This window comes from Budorcas taxicolor, chromosome 4, assembly GCF_023091745.1.
Source record: "Budorcas taxicolor isolate Tak-1 chromosome 4, Takin1.1, whole genome shotgun sequence".
Taxonomy (NCBI): Eukaryota; Metazoa; Chordata; class Mammalia; order Artiodactyla; family Bovidae; genus Budorcas; species Budorcas taxicolor.
Window position 1 is genome coordinate 107,424,274 of NC_068913.1, and position 19,860 is coordinate 107,444,133.

The following is a 19,860-nucleotide window of genomic DNA, read 5'->3' on the forward strand; positions in this document are numbered from 1 at the left end:
TCTTAAAGGCCACAAAAGGAAGCGCCATCTAGTGAAATGAGATCAAGGCTACTCAACTGGAGTTTCAATTTCAAGGTCATCTTGTGCAGGGAAAATCAAAGATCTGGCAAAAATTTAAAACGTTTCTGCCCTTTGGGGAAAAAGAGGAAGAAGACCTTGAGTATGATCACGCGATCAAGCGATTGCGTTTAAACGTCCCCGAGGCTGTATTCACCCCGTTCTCCGCCTCGGTTTCCCGGAAAGCCCTTCACCAAACCCTGATGTCTGAAGTCCGCAGTGAGAAGTGAGGCAGCCGACGACACAGGTGGTTCCCCCTCACTCACACTGATTAGACACACAGCTCTCCCACCACCCCCATCGCACCCTCAAGGTCTCTGCAGCGCACTGAGCTGAGCTATAGCTGATCCACGTTGCTGTACAGCAGACATAACACAACACTGTCAAGCAATTATCCTCCAATTGTTTCTTAAAAATGTTTTAAAGTGAATGCAAGAAAAGAAAAGAAATACACCTCTCAGCTATGACTTTACCCCTGGGAAAGCTCTTCCTCTGTGTACCTGGTGGCCTGTTCTCTGGACCACCCTGGAGGTTCAGAGTTGGGCCGAAGGGGCAAAGTCTGGATTCTGCGGGACCCCGTTCTCAGATAAAAGGTGTGACTTCTGGGTGCCTGACTCAGGGGCAGGCCAGGGATAAAAGGGGCTGCTACTACGACGACAGCCTGCAGAGGAGCGGATGCCGGGGAAACCAGCCCTGACACAAAGGCACGCAGCTCGGAGGAGCAGAGAAGGTCCTGAAGAAAGGGCACGAGGTGAGGAGGGAGCCCCCGGCCTTGTCTGTACATGCCCCCCGCCCCCCCCGCACCCCCCCCCCCCCCCCCCCCCCGCCGCCCCGCACCACGCACCCAGAGTGCTGATGTCACCTCCTCGCCCTCCAATGTCCTCAGAGGGGCAACTCTCTGGTGGATCCTCCCAGACTCCCTCTCCGAGGGGCGGGCCCATGGGAGGGGCCGTTTTTGTATAAAGCTGTAACGTTGTGGGGACAGGGGGGCCACGGTGATTCAACCTTATGGGAATCCTTTACAAAAACCTTTCTGCCTGTCCCAGTGCCCACCGTCTTTCGCTCTTCTCCTGGGTCACTGGCCCAAGGGTGGCTTGGGTTGGAAGGCCTCCACCTCCCCCCACCATTTACCTGTCAAGCCAAAACCACAGAGCAGGGCAGGTCTGGATCAGAGCTGAAGCTTCGAGGCAGAAAGGCCAGATGTAAGAAGATGCTTCTGTGGCCTCATGGATGAAGGACTCAGGGAGACCCTTTATCCCACTCCTGCACTACCTGCTCCCTGCCCAGGGCAAGGTCAATGGGAAGGTGCATGGGAGGTGACTCGCTCTATGAAACAAAACTCAGCACTATGCCAGCACCCACCCCCCCCATGGATGTTCACGGGTGTCTGGGACCCTGCCCACCTCCCCAAGCCCACATCCCTGTGATGAACCCTCAGGAAGAATCAAAACAGGGGCACAGGGCCTTGTGGATGGACTCTGCCCATGCTCCGAGGCCCCAAGAGTCAAGAGTCAAAAATATTCTTTCGTGCAATATGCATAAAGCACAGGAGAGGACTCCCAGTCCCAGAGTCCACCAGACACCAACGCAGATCCTGTCCGCTCTGCCCGCCTCTAATTGCTTTCCTCCTTGCTCCGCTTCACTGTGTGAACACTGAGGTTTTCTTTGGAAAAGGCACCAGGCTCACGGTTGTAGGTAAGACACAGTCTGGGCCTTTCCTGGCCCCTCGGAGAGGAGGGCGGGTCCCAGGTGTGCGTTGTAGGGTGGCTGTGTTCTGATGTGTTATGACTATCACTTCGGCCCAGGGACCAAGCTGACAGTTGTAGGTAAGGCCGGGGTCTCCATGTGGGTACCATGAGGGAGCACTCCCTCCCAGGGAACATAGGAAGAAAGGGATGGCCCAGCTTCCGGGGTCCGGGGGTCCTGGAAAGCTCTGGAAGGCTATGCGGGGTGTTTGAAGCGGGCTGGTGTCTTTGGGAGGGAAGAGATCCTTGAATGCCCCAACCTCTCCCGAATCCCGGCTGTGCTCAGCTGAGGAGGAGAGGTTTTGAAGTGAATCCTGGAGGCTTGGCTTTGGAGACTTCTACTTTTTGAGGGGGGAGGGAAGACGGCTCGCTGTTGTAGATAAGCCAGCCAGGACTGGAGAGCTGGGAACCTGCAGGGAGGGGCAGAGAACAGATGGAGCCTCCGTCTTGGGTGCCTAGGTTAAAGTGTGTGTGTTTATCAGAAAGATCTGAATTCCTCTCTTGGTGAGTTCTTGTCCTGATGAGGCAGGCAGCCTCCATCTCCAGTAATTTCATGGGTGGGCTCGGCTAAGCCTGGTTTCCCTACTGGGAGGCAAGTAATCTCAACTAGAAATGGGTCACCTTGTCCATCTCCTGTCTCCTTGGAGGATACCCATCGACGCCAGGGTGGACGGGAGAACCTCTGGCCCCGGAGCTGTCAGTCCTGCCATTTTTCTGCCGCATGCAGAAAGGAGATGGACACAGGAGAGGCGGGTGGGGAGTCACACACTGTATGGCTGTAAACCCCCGCCACCCCCGGGAGTTAAAGTTCTGCTAAGGAAAGGAACAGGAGAGCCGCAGGTGAACCGGGGGAGGAAGGATTGGGAGGTGCAGGCGAGTTTCCCTACCAGGCTTTAGGGTTGTGTGACTAATGAAAGACTCTATTTCGGCAATGGGACGAAGCTTTCCGTCTTGGGTGAGTACAGGTCTTCCCTGGGGATGGTGTGCTGTGAGGCTGGAGCTCTAGAAGTTCCCCTTAAAGAAGGCCGGGACTGAGAACACAGTGGAGAAAAGGCTGAGGGTATGGGTGAGCAGAGCAGAAGGTGCTAGAAGTTCTGGGGGGGAGGTCGTCTCTGGAAGGAAGGGCCCATGTTACCAGCCACTCTGGGGTTTGCCACACCCGCGTTGTGCTGTGGAGCAACCAGGCACAGCACTTTGGACACGGGACCCGGCTCGCCGTCCTGGGTAAGACGCAGGACCTGGGAGGCAGGGTCACTGTCTCTGGGACTGGAGTGTCTGTCTCTCCTCCCTGTCCTGATGGAAGGGGGTCAACTAAACTCTGATCCCCGTGGGGCTTCCGAGGAGCTGGGTCTGCCATCTCTCTCTCTTTTTTGAAATGTTAATCTTACTTATTTGTGGCTGTGCTGGGTCACGGTTGCTATGCGGGCTTTCCTCTAGTTGCAGACAGCAGGGGCTATTCTCTAGCTGTGGGGTGCGGGCTTCTCATTGCGGTGGCCTCTCTCCTTGTGGAGCCCCGGCTCTAGGCATTTGGGCTCAGTAGCTGTGGCGCAGGGGTTTAGTTGCCCCGCAGCATAGGGGATCTTCCCCAACCAGGGATCAAACTTGTGTCCCCATCATTGGCAGGCAGACTCTTAACCCCTGGATCACCAGGGAAGCCCCCTGCCCTCACTTTAGAGGCAGCTTGGTTGATGCCTCTGTTTCTCCTCTGAGTCTTCTGCCCACAAGCTGCCTCCTCACACCTCTAAGCTCACCCCTCCTTCTTACACGCGTGGATCGGCCCCTCTGAAGTTTCTTCCTCTTTCCCCACTTTCCCCAGAGTGTGCTTTGGCCTTTCTCCTAGCGGCATCCCTTTGGTCCAGCGCCATGAACACCGGCACGGGAAAAAAAATGGCCATTCCCGCTGCCGAGGACCTCAGACTTTTGCCCTGCCTGAGGTTTCTGGGGGTTTCGCCACAGCCACCTGCAGCTGTGGGCCTATAATTCGCCCCTCCACTTTGGGATCGGCACCAGGCTCACCGTGACAGGTATCGGGCGGGAAGCGGGGTGCAAGGGTGTGGGGGTCAGCTTGCTGCACTGCGTCTGATGCGGCCCCGGCCCAGGGCTCCCAGGAGCTGTGCTTTGTCTCCAGCCTGGTCTCGCCCTTCTTCTCCTTCTCCGGGACTCCTCTGTCGCTCCTGCTTTGGCAGCGGTGCTGTTTTGCTTTCCCTCTCTTATCTGATCGTCTCCATTGCCACCCCCGTTCTAACTCTGATCCTGCACTGTGGACCCCCTTTTGGCGAATAGCTCTGTCTTCTATGTTAAACCTTACCCCTAGGACCTCCCTCCAGCTCAGAGCCCTGTCCTTGCTTTCCTTGTCCTTCGTCTGTCCTTGTCTCTCCCTCATCCTCTCTCTGCCTCCACCAGTCTCCAAAAGCCGTGTGTGTCGTCCTGAGCTGGTTTAAGAAACCAGGAGGCAGTGGGGGAGCAGCTTGGTGAGACTGAGCTGGTCTGAGGGGGGCTCCTGAGCCCTGGGGGCAGAGGTCCAGGTCACAGCACCACTTGAGCTTGCAGGAGTGTCCCTGGGGAGCACTGCTCTTGGTGGGGGTCAGAGGTAAGTCTGAACAACCTGTTACAACTGGAAACCTACACCCTTTTAGCAAGAGACAAGGTGGAAGGAGGAGAAATAGGTTGGAGACCCTATTGTATCAAGCCTCAGGATCTGTGCTGAGATAATGGAGTCAGTGGCTCATGATTAAACACTAACACACCATCACCACCCTCGGGAGGAAGCAGGCAAGGGTGAGGTGGGTCTGGGCTGGAGTTGTAGACACGGCTAGAGGGATGGGTCACCGAGCAGGCTTTACCCTGCAGAGGGGAGCACGTGCCAGGGAGCGTGATGGAAATTGGAAAGTACAGATCACCGGGTTCAAAATGCATGAATTCTGGGGGAAGAGGGGCTCTCGTGCAATTTGCAAAGTGATCTAAACTGGTTCAGGCCCTCTGAGGTGTAAGTATAAAACAGAGATGACAATGGTGGTCTCTTGGAGTTCTGAAATTGTAAGGGACTAAATCCTTATGGAGGGGGAGAAGGGGATGACAGAGGATGAGGCGGTTGGATGGCATCACTGACTGACTCAATGGACATCAGTCTGAGCAAACTGGAAGAGAGAGAAGGACAGGGAAGCCTGGCGTGCTGCAGTCTGTTGGGTCACAAAGAGTCGGATATGACCGAACAGCGACAACAGATCGTGTGCAAATCCTTTGTAGAGGACTCAGAGGATGCCGCCATCCCTTTCATTCCGGTTGAACCTCACTGTGTCACAGACTGTCTTGTTCCAAACCGGGGCTCAGTTTTCTCAATAGAAACATTCCCTGAACTTGGATAAAGTGGAGACATCTGGGTTTGCCACATTTCTGCTCCACAAACTCGCTCCCAGAACAGAGCTAAACAGAGGTCTTAGTGCATTTTGGCAACACGGAGGGTGCTTGAAAGGTAGACGAGTTTTTTGGTTTTACTTTACTCCTCCACATCCTCACACGAGGGCCTGCCTTCCAACAATTTCAGAAATTCTCTCCCATCTGTCAAGCATGTGAAAGGGCCTTCGGACTTTGGGGTTTGTTCATTTCAACGCTTGTGCTGCTTTGAATATAATGCGTGACTGGAACTAGGATTCCAAAGTTGGTAGGGAGGTTTGCTGGACACTGGAAATAAGATAGGGCTCAACCTCAGAACAGTTTCTTTCATGGGGTTCCAACCATCCTGGGCAAGCTCCCACACAACCCAGCGCCCATGTAGGAGTCAGTTTGAAACATCAGACAGGATATTAGCCAAAGGTACATAGGCTTCACAAATCGGGTTACATGTAAAATCAAAACAAAAGGCAGGTTCAGTATAATATAGAGAAAAGCATGTCAGCTATAACGGGAAAAGTATATTTTCTAGGGAAGAATATGTATGTATGCTAAGTCACTTTAGTTGTGTCCGACTCTATGCAACCCTACGGACTGTAGCCTGCCAGGCTCCTCTGTCCATGAGATTTTCCAGGCAAGAATACTGGGGTGGGTTGCCATTTCCTCCTCCAGGGGATCTTGCCCACTCAGGGATCGATTCACGTCTCTTATGTCTCCTGCATCGGCCGGCACGTTCTTTACCATTGAACCACCTGGGAAATCCCAGGGAAGAATGGCTAATTCTAATTCATATGTGTTGTCGCTCAAACAGGTAATCACATACTCCCTGCAAAAACAGAAAAATAATTATTAGATGCAGTCAGTCTGGTTTCCAGGTCATATTGTTCGGAAAAATCCAGGCTTATTCAGCTCTCCTATAATTACTTCCAGGTCTGAAAATTAGGAAGTCGTGCACCAAAGAGGGATTAGAGCTAGGAAGGAAACAGACACGCTCACTTAATGGGTCATCCTACACGGCTGCAAGAATGAGACATTTCACACAAAGCCAGGAAACTCGGGCTGTGATGCCGCCTTAGGGAGAGGCAGGAGGCGGTCAGTAGTGTGTATCCACGGGGCAACCGAGAAAGAAGGGGCAAAGTTGAGGGTGACTGATAGCAGGAGATTGGGATGGTGACCCCTAAACAAACAGAACCTCCTGCTATATAATTTTATGATGATGCTGTGGCCCCTTTCCTTGTTGCCCCCGATTCACACACACACAGCCCCTCCCATACCCAGCTGGCTCTCAGGCCGGTCCTGGCCCCCACCCCTGTCCTTCCAGACGATCTGAGCCGGGTGCACCCGCCCAAGGTGGCTGTGTTCGAACCCTCGGAAGCAGAGATCTCCCGGACCCAGAAGGCCACCCTCGTGTGCCTGGCCACGGGCTTCTACCCCGACCACGTGGAGCTGACCTGGTGGGTGAACAGGAAGCAGGTCACCACTGGGGTCAGCACGGACCCTGAGCCCTACAAAGAGGACCTCACGCAGAATGACTCCAGATACTGTCTGAGCAGCCGGCTGAGGGTGACCGCCGCCTTCTGGCACAACCCCCGCAACCACTTCCGATGCCAAGTCCAGTTCTACGGGCTCACGGACCAGGACCAGTGGGAGGAGCAGGACAGGGCCAAGCCCGTCACCCAGAACATCAGCGCCGAGACCTGGGGCAGAGCAGGTGAGCCGGCCCGGAGGGAGTCAGAGCCGACAGAGGAGAGATCAGGGAGAGAGCGGGAAGGCTGCACACAGGGTGACGGGCTGGGGGGTGGGGGGAGCCCAGCAAGAGGGTGGACAGGGCACCTCCTCGGGCGAACTCCTCCCCCGGATCCAGATCCTCAGCCCAGCTCAGCTGTGATGGTGGGCCCCCTCCCTGCCCGCCTGCACAGCTCAGGGTGCCAGTGGTGGGTCCCCATCCCCTTCAGTGCTGCCTCCTTCATGACCCTGAGGATGCTGTGGCCACATTGGCACAGGCAGTGCTGGGACTCTTATCAGAGGCTGCTCTGAGCCTGGGGGTCAGTGCTGACTAAAAGCTAGCTTAGTAGGTCTTTTCCATTTATTTGTTTTGTTTTAAGCATCTCAAAGTATCACATATTTATGATTGCCTAGTTTTAATGTATCAGGAATCTGGGCATAGCTTAGCTGGCCCGTTTATCTCAAGATGCTACAATCAGATGTCAGCCAAAGCTGGAGTCTTATCTGAAGGCTCAGCTGGGGTAAGATCCACTCCCAAGTTCACGTGGTTGTTGCAAGATTTAGCATCTTGCCAGCTATTGGACTGAGGAAGGCTGGCTTAGCTTTGAATCTGCTTTAGAAGATACAGGCTCTCATCCATTTCCCTCCCCTTTTTTCTTTCAGACTGTGGTGTCACCTCTGGTAAGTGGCCTTCTCCTCCTATGTCCCTATCTCCTATTATCTTTGCTCTGGAATCAGAGAATGCAAAACCCATGGACCCTGGTGGGGGCTGTGAGGGAAGGAGGCCACAGATGACCAGCTCACAGGTACCTACCTGCTCTCCCTTCCTGCCAACAGCGTCTTATCAGCAAGGCGTCCTCTCTGCCACCCTCCTCTATGAGATCCTGCTGGGGAAGGCCACCCTGTACGCTGTGCTGGTCAGCGCCCTGGTGCTGATGGCCATGGTAAGGAGGGGCCAGGATGGGGCAGGCAGGTTGGAGGTGACACTTGAAATGCAGCAACACAGACCTAGGAACGTAGAGACCCCACCAGGACCAGAGGTGGGCAGAGAGGAAAAAAGGGTTCACCCACACCTTGCCCCTCTGTGATCACAGTGGAACAGCCATGCTGGGCAGGAGAAACTGGGGTCACCAGAAAACCCAATGGCCGGATGTTGGGAGGAGACCTGCTATTTGTCTTGTCAGTGGGACACCCTGCCTCCTCTCGGTCCCCAGCACTTCTGGCTCCTGGTAACCCTCACACCTTCTCTTCCTCAGGTCAAGAGAAAAGATTCCTGAAGCCAGCTTCCAGCCTGTTACTGCCCTGATGGGAATTCTGCTTTTCCCTTTCCTACCCAGCACTTCTGAAGAGCTGCCCTCATCTCTGGACTCAGCCCAGCGTCCACCCCCATGTGCGGGTGCCGCAAACTCTCAGGACCAGGATCTCCGTAACCCAGGGGAACCCTAGGGGGACTGAACTTACTGAACCAATAAAAATGGCCTGTTGTGTTCACTCGGCCTTGAGTGTCTCCTTGCCTCTTCTGTCCATCTCTCAAGTCCCACGTGACTCCAGGCAGGGTACAAGCAGGAGACATTCAAGGAAAGTGCAGTCCTTTCAGGTGGGAGGTGAGGGGCCCAGCCTGTGACTGGCACTGCTCCTTCTTGTCAGGGAAACTTAAGGACGTGTGAAAGGGGGGGACTGGTGAAGGGAGAGGCTTACTCTGGAGCAGTCTAGAAAAGTGCTGATGTTAACTCTAGGAATTTTCTGTCCTACTTAATCAAGGTGCTCTGAGGTAGAGCTGACCTGCACAGGTGTGTCTACCTGCCAAGTGGTCACGATCTCATGACAACGAAGCTCAAGGTCATTTGTGTCACCCACGCAGCCTCCCCAAGGGCATTCACCACTCAGCTTCCTTCACCACCAAGGAGTGTTTCCAGGAGAGAAGAAAGTCACTGGCTTGGGACTCTGTTCTCAGTAGCAAATGTGTCTTCTAGTTTAAGTTGTAAAGCCAGTTAGAAATTTCACTCAAGTGAATTAAGTAGATGAGAAAATGTCCCCTGATGAGTCCTCGGAGGATGGAAAATAAAGTTCCCTAAAACCAAGGATCAGCCCTCTTGCTGTTTCTAGAAATCCTTCCAAAGCTCTTTATTGTCAGATGGTCACCATGGTGACGTAACCCAGAGCCCTCAAAATGGCATAAAAGATCCACCGTTGTCCTCTGTCTGTCTACACTCACCCTCACTCCTGTCACCCTGGACCCCCTGAGCCACTAGCTTGCAGGTCATCTTACACTCCTCTACCTGGAAAAACAAATATGTAAGCTCCTACTGATCCTTGAAGATTTACCAGTGATATCTTCCGCATAAGAAGCCTCTGCGCCTCTTACGCCACCCCCATGATGCGGGATGAAACGTACCGTGTATGTTGCTGTCACAGTGCCCTGTGCCCACCTCCTTCCTACCACTGACCACACTTGACGGAAACTACCCCTTTTCTTGTCTGACACCTCTACTTGAAGGTCACTCCATGATGGCAAAGTTGTGTTTTGTTACAGTAGCCATGGGATGTGGCGTAGTACCTTAGTTCAGTGTGTGTGTGTGTGAGTTGCTCAGTCTTTGCGACCCCATGGACTGCCACCTGCCAGGCTCCTCTGTCCACGGGATTTTCCAGGCAAGAATACTGGAGTGGCTTGCCATTACCGTTCCCAGGGGATCTTCCTGACCCAGGGATGGAACCCAGGTCTCCTGCATTGCAGGCAGATTCTTTACCATCTGAGCCACATGGGAAGCCATGTTCAGTGTATGCATCCATTAAATCATCTGGGAATCAATGAATGAGTCAGTGAGTTCACCCACAGTGACCCAGTTCAGGGGCAGATATCACCCTCAGGCCTGCCTGAGACAGACAGCGACCCTCCCCCTCCCAGCCCTGCAGCACACAGCCTTCTCTATGGCAACACATGCGTGCATTCTAACATGGGTCTCTCATATACAACCACATGCATATACACATATGTCTCTGTATATGTATGCATCCGAATAGCCAACAACTTGCTAAGCACATATCATTGGAATGTTTGCTGTTAACTCCCAAGAAAATAAAGATATCCAACTCACAGTCCTCAAGAATCTTCCCTGTTCATTAGGGGATAACTCATGGATAGAAAGAGTTAATATACAAGCAATGCGAGTTACTATAATGCAGGCAGAGGCTAGCACTGAGTTTCTGACTGGGACCATCAGCGGAGAGTCTGGGAAGGTGGCAGACTCTTCACAGGAAGAGTTGGTCTCAGTGATCCCTGTGGGAGAGAGGTCATGAGAGTCAGAGGTATGAATGGGACAGGAAAGCACAGGGTCCGGGACCTCGCACTCAGCACTCAGGTCCTTGCACTCAGCTGGCTGCGAGGTTCAGAGATGGCAGTCCTAAGTCTGTAGAGGCAGGCTGGGGCTTCCCGCTGGGAGAGTGGACTCTATCCTCACCGCAGCATGAGGCGGGCATACAGCAGACGCACTGAGCATCTGTGCACTAGGGAGAGGAGTCGGGCCATTCAGGAAGCCAAGGGCAAGCACAGAGCTGCGAGTCCTCCCGCCCTGAGCTGACATCACCTCTGTGGATGGTCCTCCCACCCACCTCTCTATAAATGCCAGTCTGCACAGGTGAGCAAAGAGAGTCCCAGAGGGGAGCCCTGATGACATAGGGGAGCTCCTCAGGGTGGCATCTGTTCCAGGAGGGGCCTCTCTGCCCCCCTCCCCCACCACTAGCACCCTGCCTTTCCCCAGGCCCCTCCCCACTCTCAGTGTGCCCTGACTCTGTCACCTCTCACCCCACTCAATCAGACCAGCCTCTGCCACCTGCACTTCCTGCCTCTGCCCAGTGGTTGGAGGAGGGGCACCAGAGGAGAGGACATTTTTGTATCACAGTGTAACATTGTGGGGGCTGGGGGGGTGGGCACAATGATTCAGTTAGAGGAAGTGCTTTTACAAAAAGCCCTGCCTCAGAAAATAGACTCATGCAGCCCACCCAGAACCTAGCTCCCAGTTTAAGATGGGGAGAGCGGCTGGGAGAAGTCCCTGGGGCAGGTCCCTCTGTGGCCTCGCAGGGACCTGGACTCTGATCACCTCTGCCTCTCCCTGCTCCACACTCAGCTTCCAAGGAACACGAAGAATCAAGCCGTCAGAGTGGGATCTTCACAAAACTTGATCTTGGACAAAGTATTTGCAGTTGTGTTATTTGTTAAGCACTCACAACAGCCCCCTGGGGAAGATATTACTCCATTTTTCAGATGGAGAAACTAAGGCCAGGGAGGTTACAGGTCACAGAAATAGTAGGAAGCAGGGTCTAGCCTGAAACACTTCCCAGTCCAGCAAAACCTCCACCCCTAGTGCCTCTTCCAATTTCACAACCATGTCAGCCCCCAAGTCAAGCTCATTCTCTGCAAAATTGGGGTGACCTCATGTCCAGACCACCTGTCCACTAGTTCTGGAGGGAGGTCGGGAGAGAGAAGCTAGGGAGGAGAAGGAGGGTGGCCCCAGACTGTTCCAGGGGAGGAGGGGAAGAGGGAGGAATTCTTGGCAGCCCCTTCCCACTGTGCTCCTATGGGGAGCTGCTCTTTGGGTCAGGGACCAGGCTCACCGTGCTAGGTAAGAATGCTTCTCCAGGGGGAGGGAGGGTGGAATGCCCAGACTAGATGATCCCCCCCAAACCCTGGCTTTGGGAGAGTGGGCGCTGGAGCCTCTCCGGCTGCTCTCCGAGAAGGGAAAGTTTGCGCCTGGGTTCCCAGGGCTGTGTGAACGCCGCGCAGCTGTACTTTGGAGCTGGTTCCAAGCTGACTGTGCTGGGTAAGGAGGGCAGCTGGAGTGTCTGAGTGTTCCCTCGGGTGGGATGCAGAGAGGCGGGCGGCTGCCATCTCCCTTCGAGGCGGCGCTCAGGGTCGGTGGGGACCTGGGCCGAGTCTAGGCATCAGAGAAGGGCAGCGCTGGTTTTTGTCCCGGGTCCCCGGGCTGTGAGCCAAAGCACTCAGTACTTCGGCGCGGGCACTCGGCTGTCGGTGCTAGGTGAGCGGGGACGCCTCCGGGGACCCGGGGGATGAGCGGCGGGTTTTTGCGCGGGGCTGGGGGGCCGTGACTCAGAGACGCAGTACTTCGGGCCGGGCACGCGGCTCCTGGTGCTAGGTGAGTGCGGGCGGCGCGCCTCGATTCTTTGTGGGGCGCCCCAGCGCCGCCCTGACCTATGGGGCCGGCAGCGGGCTGGCCACGGTGGGTGAGAGTCCGCGCGCTGGCCGCGGGCGGCGGGGTCAGGGCGGGTCGGATCCGGGCGCTTGGTCCTTCCGCTGCCCTGGAGCCGGGCTCTGGGACCCGGAGGGCGAGCAGCGGCGCTCTGAGGGGTTTGCTTGCGGGGCTGGGACTCTGTGAGCCAGTGAGCGGTATTTTGGCGCCGGCACCAGGCTCACGGTCACAGGTGAGATCTGAACGCTTCCCTGCCTTCTATTCGCGGCCCCTCTTGTCCCCGGAGATGGGTGGGGTGGGCTGGAGCGTGTGGCTACGTTGTCCACCTGTGGAGTCAGCTCTGCAAGGGATGAGGGGCCCGGATTGGGGTTCTCATAGTCCTGGAACAGAGAGGTAGGGCAAGGGGGGCTTTGGTCTTTTTGTTTTTTTCCCTGAGATATTAGGGACCTGGTGAACCATGGCGAAAAAGAGAATTTATTAGGACTCTGAGAGCTGCTTGATTGGAGAGAAAGACTGAGGATGGCGATCTGGGCTGAGGGGAGGGTAGAAATGGGTGAAACAGCTGTAAAGGGGAAAATGAGCTGGGGGTGGGGGCCAGGAACAGGCAGAGCTGGCTCCAGGCAGGAAGAGATGCAAGCTTCCACTGAAAGGCCCAGGAGGAAAAGGATGGAGGAAAATGGAACAGAGACTTGAAAGAGACAGATAAACACGAGGCAGTGAGGGAAAGAATCCAAAAGGGGGGGGGTTAGTTGATTTACTGTTTGAAAGTTTGGATTTAAATTTAGGTTTCGAAACCTCTTCCCTTCCAAGTCCAGACCCCTGCCGGCCAGGCTGTGTGTACAGCACACCCGGGCTGGGTGGGAATCTGGGCTACTGGGGGCATTTACTCATCATATGGAGCCCCCTCACCACCACCACCACCCCGCCCCCACCACCCAGCCTGAAATTCCCCTCCTCACACCAGGTCTTCTAGGTTAAACAGCCAGATGATGCAGGAACTACATTCAAATAGACATATTTTCCTGCTGAGACCAGGATCATTGCCAAGGAGATCTTAGCGCTGGAAAGGGATCTTCAATGTCACCTGGTGATGGAAACACTGAGCTTCCAGAGGGGAACGACTCCTCAGTAGTGTGTTTACTGGATGATGTGATCACAGCAAGCGTGTCTGTAGTTAGACTGGTTAGGTTGGAGCCAGTGGGGCTCCTTTCGAAGTGTTTGTTCTTGGTGACAGCTGGGCTCCTGTGATCAGCCAGGGTGAAGAGCAGGAGGCCTCAGAACAGGTGCACCTGGGTCCCAAGCCCTGGTCCTTTAATGATCTGATGACCTTGGGCAAGTGAAACTGTGGGAACCTTCCCTCGGATTGAAAGTCATCAAGACCTACTGCTAACACTGCCGACACTGCAGAAGTAGCTGCCTGGGGAGGGTCTTAGAGTATCTAGCAGACCTGTTGTAACTCAATGGTCTCCCCCCGACCCTCGCCTAGGCGGTCACTGGGGCAGCAGGGGAACCCAGTGCCAGTGGAGGGGCAGGATTAGCATGGGGAGGAGGGCTGGCTATATGTGAGAAGTGAGCTGGGAGCAGGACAGGTAAACTTCAGAGTTCTGTCTGAGGCTCTCTAGCCCACATCCAAGCACACACCACCAAAGCCCAGCAGGACACACACACAGGTGCACCCACATGGGTGAGCCTACCCACGGGGACTCACAAACAGGGAGGGGAAACTGACTTACTCCTCATCGTGCGGCCATGTAGTCAGTGCTTCACCACGTACGGAAGGTCCTGCTTCCTTCTGCCCCGCACATCAATGTCACAAGGAGTATCGCATATGGCTCAAACACGCGTCTGTAATTTTCCCAGTAAGTTCCGAGTGTTTGCTGGGCGAGGGGGTCAGAGGAGTCAATTCTGTAATGCCCCTGGAGGGCTGGTAGAACCCCAGAGGCAGGGACTCTGCAGGAGGGTGAAGAACCAGGCTGAGCGCAGAAAGCCTGAGGGAGCCTGTGCAACAGAGACAAGGCAGGAGGTTTCCATTTCAGCTCCGGCCGCCAGCAAAGCCCTCGGGACGGAGGTGCAGTCACAGGGTGGAAGTGCAGCACAGGGCCCTCGGCCTGATGGAAGGCAGAAAGTGAAGGGAAGTGCTAGCTGCTTAGTCAATTCTGACTCTGCAACCCCATGGACTGCAGCCCACCAGGCTCCTCTGTCCATGGAATTCTCCAGGCAAGAATACTGGAGTGGGTTGCCATTCCCTTCTCCAGGGGGTCTCCCTGATCAAGGGATCGAGCCCAGATCTCCTGCATTGCAGGCAGATTCTTTAGTGAATGAGTACCAAAGAAGCCCAGAGCTTCCTCAAAATGAACACCTAAGGCTTTTGTTTAAAAAATTATTTAGAATTTCACAGTGGTGACACCAGTGCATTATATCAAGCAGGGGGAGCCTTCTAAGTGCGGGGTCCTGTGTGACTACACAGTTCACACCCCCATAAAGCCAGCCCTGAAGTTCAGTCACGTCCATGGAAATAGCAAGTGTCATAACTCTTTTTTTAAATCTTCTACGCTAAACTACATCTCTTTGGAATGAAATGTCTTCCTTTTAACAGAATTGCTCAGAAACAAACAAAAACAAATCAATACAAAGCAAAGAACAGGATAAAATAAAGGTTTAGAGGGTCCAGAAGCAATAAGATAGTCAGATGAGAAGTTCGCAGGAGCTTTAACTGGAATGCCTTCGCCTGGGGCCCTCCGGGATGCCGCACACCAGAGGCTTAGCTGGATCAAGATTGCTCTGATGACCTCAGATGCATACTTAGGAAGCCAGCCAGCAGGGAAAAGTAGAACACATGGAATCAAAGGGGCAAAGAAAGTTGAAGATGCCTGAATTTTAAACAAGGGGAGACAGCAATTTCTCTGAGCTGAGGCAACTCAGGGGTACCTGGAGGCAGAGGAATGGCTAGGTTGACCTGAAGCACTGGAAAGAAAGAAAACCTCCTATTCTGATGAGTACGCCCTAAGACAAATGCTGTCTTCATATGAGTACGCAAAAATATATCATCAGTACATTGCCATCTGAAAAAATAAAAAGCATCCATCAAATAACTTCCTTATCCCCAAGTCATCTTACTGGTCAACCCCTCAGGCTCACTCCCAGCAGAGGACAGGGCTTTCGGCATCCACAGATCAGGTCGTGTCCACCCCACTCCAGACAGGTGGTGTTGGCTTCTCCCTTCACAAGCAGGAAAAATGATGCAGAGACATCCAGAGACTATCTAAAGCCACTTCTAAGCTTCGAATTCTATTATTCATGTTCCATCTGGTGCTCTATTTAAATAACTACCATATATTATGGTGAGAAGTAGAGAAATAAGCTTCCCATGTTGAATAACAAAACAATAACGTAAGAGAAGAGGATTTGCTCAGAGGTTGGATGGTGCCGTTTGTAAGGCCACCTTTGGGGCTGGAGACACAGGAGACAGGCCTGTGGCAGGGTGAGTACAGGCACAGGCAGGGCAGGGGGGAGGCAGAGCACAGAGGCGTGGGGTGGTGACCCCCCAAACAGACAGGCCATACTGTTTGCGTGCATGCTCAGTCGCTCAGTCATGTCCCACTCTTCTGCGACCCCATGGACTGTAGCCCGCCAGGCTCCTCTATCCATGGGATTTCCCAGGCAAGAACACTGGGGTGGGTTGCCATTTCCTTCTCCAGGGGATCTTCCCAACCCAGGGATGGAACCCACGTCTCCTGCATTGGCAGACGGATTCCCTCTGAGCCACTGGAGTAGCCATCTTGCTACATGACTTTATTTTAGGATAACCCTGTGGCCCCCTTCCCTTCCTTCACACTCATATACTCATACATGAAAACACAGACACACTCACACACACAGCCCCTACCATGCCCAGCCGACTCTCAGGCCTGTCCTGGCCCCCACCCCTGTCCTTCCAGACGATCTGAGCCGGGTGCACCCGCCCAAGGTGGCTGTGTTCGAACCCTCGGAAGCAGAGATCTCCCGGACCCAGAAGGCCACCCTCGTGTGCCTGGCCACGGGCTTCTACCCCGACCACGTGGAGCTGACCTGGTGGGTGAACAGGAAGCAGGTCACCACTGGGGTCAGCACGGACCCTGAGCCCTACAAAGAGGACCTCACGCAGAATGACTCCAGATACTGTCTGAGCAGCCGGCTGAGGGTGACCGCCGCCTTCTGGCACAACCCCCGCAACCACTTCCGATGCCAAGTCCAGTTCTACGGGCTCACGGACCAGGACCAGTGGGAGGAGCAGGACAGGGCCAAGCCCGTCACCCAGAACATCAGCGCTGAGACCTGGGGCAGAGCAGGTGAGCCGGCCGGGAGGGAGTCAGAGCCAACAGAGGAGAGATCAGGGAGAGAGCGGGAAGGCAGAGTGAAGAGCAGGGGAGCCCAGCAAAAGAGTGGACAGGGTATCACCTCGGGCGAACTCCTCCCCCGGATCCAGATCCTCAGCCCAGCTCAGCTATGAAGGTGGGTGCCCTCCCTGCCCGCCTGCACAGCTCAGGGTGCCAGTGGTGGGTCCCCATCCCCTTCAGTGCTGCCTCCTTCATGACCCTGAGGATGCTGTGTCCACATTGGCACAGGCAGTGCTGGGACTCTGATCAGAGGCTGCTCGGAGCCTGGGGGTCAGTGCTGACTAAAAGACTGACTTAGTTTTGAATCGGGTTTAGAAGATGCAGGCTCTCATCCATTTCCCTCCCCTTTTATTTTCAGACTGTGGTGTCACCTCCGGTGAGTAGCCCTCTGCTTCTTTATCTCCATCCCCATGGTCATTGCTCTGGAACCAGAGACAGAGAACCCGTGGACACTGGCTGGGTGGGGGAGTGTAAAGGGGGAGGAGGCCAGAGATACCTGCTCACAGGTACCTACCTGCTCTCCCTTCCTGCCAACAGCGTCTTATCAGCAAGGCGTCCTCTCTGCCACCCTCCTCTATGAGATCCTGCTGGGGAAGGCCACCCTGTACGCTGTGCTGGTCAGCGCCCTGGTGCTGATGGCCATGGTAAGGAGGGGCCAGGATGGGGCAGGCAGGTGGGAGGTGACACTTGAAATGCAGCAACACAGACCTAGGAACGTAGAGACCCCACCAGGACCAGAGGTGGGCAGAGAGGAAGAAGCGTTTCACCCACACCTTGCCCCTCTGTGATCACAGTGGAAGAGCCGTGCTGGGCAGGAGAAACTGGGGTCACCAGAAAACCAGTGGCTGGATGTTGGGAGGAGACCTGCTATTTGTCTTGTCAGGGGGACACCCTGGTTCCTCTCGGTCCCCAGCACTCCTGGCTCCTGGTAACCCTCACACCTTCTCTTCCTCAGGTCAAGAGAAAAGATTCCTGAAGCCAGCTTCCAGCCTGTTACTGCCCTGATGGGAATTCTGCTTTTCCCTTTCCTACCCAGCGCTTCTGAAGAGCTGCCCTCATCTCTGGACTCAGCCTAGCGTCCACCCCCATGTGCGGGTGCCCCAAACTCTCAGGACCAGGATCTCCCTAACCCAGGGGAGACCCTAGGGGGACTGAACTTACTGAACCAATAAAAATGGCCTGTTGTGTTCACTCGGCCTTGAGTGTCTCCTCGCCTCTTCTGTCCGTCTCTCAAGTCCCATGTGACTCCAGGCAGGGTACAAGCAGGAGACATTCAAGGAAAGTGCAGTCCTTTCAGGTGGGAGGTGAGGGGCCCAGCCTGTGACTGGCACTGCTCCTTCTTGTCAGGGAAACTTAAGGACGTGTGAAAGGGGGTGACTGATGAAGGGAGAGGCTTACTCTGGAGCAGTCTAGAAAAATGGAAGTGTTGCTTCTAGGAACTTGCTGTCCTACCTGGACAAAGGTGCGCCGAGGAAGGTCATGACCCCATGGTGCTCATTTCAGCTCTCACCCGGAGCATTACAAGACTTCCTTCACCACCAAAGAGTGTTTCCACCTGGGGAGAAGAAACCTCACTGACTTGGAAATCTCTTCTCAGTAGTAGATGTGTCTCCAGGTTAAGTTACAAAAGTGAAGTCGGTCAGTTGTGTCCGACTCTTTGCGACCCCATGGACTGTAGCCTACCAGGCTCCTCTGTCCATGGGATTTTCCAGGCAATAGTACTGGAGTGGATTGCCATTTCCTTCTCCGGGGGATCTTCCCAACCCAGGCATTGAACCTAGGTCTCCTGCATTGTGGACAGACGCTTTACCATCTGAGCCACCAGGGAAGTCTAGTTACCAAGCTAGTTATACATTGCACTCAGGTGAATCACGTAGATGTGAAAATGTCCCCGTCTCTCCTGTGCTCAGTCACTCAGTCGTGTTTGACTCCTTGTGACCCCATGGACTGTAGCCCGCCAGGCTCCTCTGTCCATCATAATTCCCAGGCAAGAATACTGGAGTAGGGTGCTGTTTCCTACTCTAGAGGATATTCCCAACTCAGGGATCGAATCCACGTCTCTCACGTCTCCTGCGTTGGGAGGTGGATTCTTTACCACTGTGCCACCTGGGAGCCCTGCAAGATACCTGGGAGGATAGAAAATAAAGCCCCTAAAAACAAGGGTCAGCCCTCTTGCTATTTCTAGAAATCCTTCCAAAGCTCTTTATTGTCACACGGTCACTACGGTGATGCAACCCATTGTCCTCAGGATGGTATAAAAGACCCACCATTGTCCTCCACCTCTTTGTCCCCACTCACCCTCACTCCTGTACCCCTGAGCCTTCTGAACCACTGGCTCTTCGGCCATCCTGCACTCCTCTGCCTGGAACAACACCTACTCAACTCCCACTCATCCTTGCAGACTCAGTGGTGACGTCTTCCCCAGCTAGTAGCCTTCTCTGCAGCATCCTTGCCCCTTACTCCATGAGACTGCATGAAATGCCCTCTGTGTTTTGCTATCACAGTGCCCTGTGCCGACTTCCTTCCTGCTGCTAACCTCACTTGATGGAAACTACTCCTTTCGTTGTCTGACACCTCCACTTGAAGCTCACCTTCTTAAGGACCAAGTAGTATTTTACTACAGTATCTTTGGGATGTAGCATAATATCTTGGTTCAGTGTACTCACCCAATAAATTATCTTTAAAGAAATGAAAAAATCAGAGAGCTCACCTAAAGTGACCCAATTCAGGAGCAGATATTACCTTCAGGCGTTCCTGCAACAGACAGTGACCGCCTCCCCCACCCCAGGCCTGCAGCACACAGCCTCCTCAATCTACTGCATGCATGCATGCATCCTAGCACGAGTGTTTGCATATATAGCAACAAGCATGCATACATATTTGTCAACATATGTACATCAGCAGAGTAGTCTACGTATTAAGTACATGTCATTGCAATGTTTTTCATTAACGTTCAGGAAAACAGAGATTACTGAGCCACAGCCCCCAAGAAGTTTCCCTGTTCTTTAGGGGGATAATTCATGACTAGAAATGCTTAACATACAGCAGCAATGTCTACACTTAACACTTGAACAGCAGCAACGTGAGTTGTGTACTGAAACGCAGGCACAAGCTAGCACTGAGTTTCTGACTGGGACCATCAGCGGAGAGTCTGGGAAGGTGGCAGACTCTTCATAGGAAGAGTTGGTCTCAGTGATCCCTGTGGGAGAGAGGTCATGAGTCAGAGGTATGAATGGGACAGGAAAGCACAGGGTCCGGGACCTCGCACTCAGCACTCAGGTCCTTGCACTCAGCTGGCTGCGAGGTTCAGAGATGGCAGTCCTAAGTCTGTAGAGGCAGGCTGGGGCTTCCCGCTGGGAGAGT

At 54.2% G+C, this 19,860-nt stretch overlaps 2 gene segments (V, D, J or C); both read left to right on the forward strand.

Annotated features, from left to right (window-relative positions):
* The window catches only part of LOC128046233 (T cell receptor beta constant 1-like), a 210,529-nt gene extending 202,335 nt beyond the window's left edge, over positions 1-8,194 (forward strand). The window contains 5 exon segments of the C gene segment in view: positions 2,700-2,757; positions 6,514-6,903; positions 7,581-7,598; positions 7,755-7,861; positions 8,174-8,194. Coding sequence covers positions 2,700-2,757; positions 6,514-6,903; positions 7,581-7,598; positions 7,755-7,861; positions 8,174-8,194 — 594 coding nt within the window.
* A 3,389-nt stretch (positions 8,195-11,583) lies between these two features.
* LOC128046336 (T cell receptor beta constant 1-like) lies at positions 11,584-17,638 on the forward strand. The segment is given in 6 exon segments: positions 11,584-11,734; positions 11,987-12,067; positions 16,060-16,449; positions 16,856-16,873; positions 17,035-17,141; positions 17,453-17,638. Coding segments are annotated over 6 exon segments (768 nt in total).
* Positions 17,639-19,860: the final 2,222 nt, after the last annotated feature.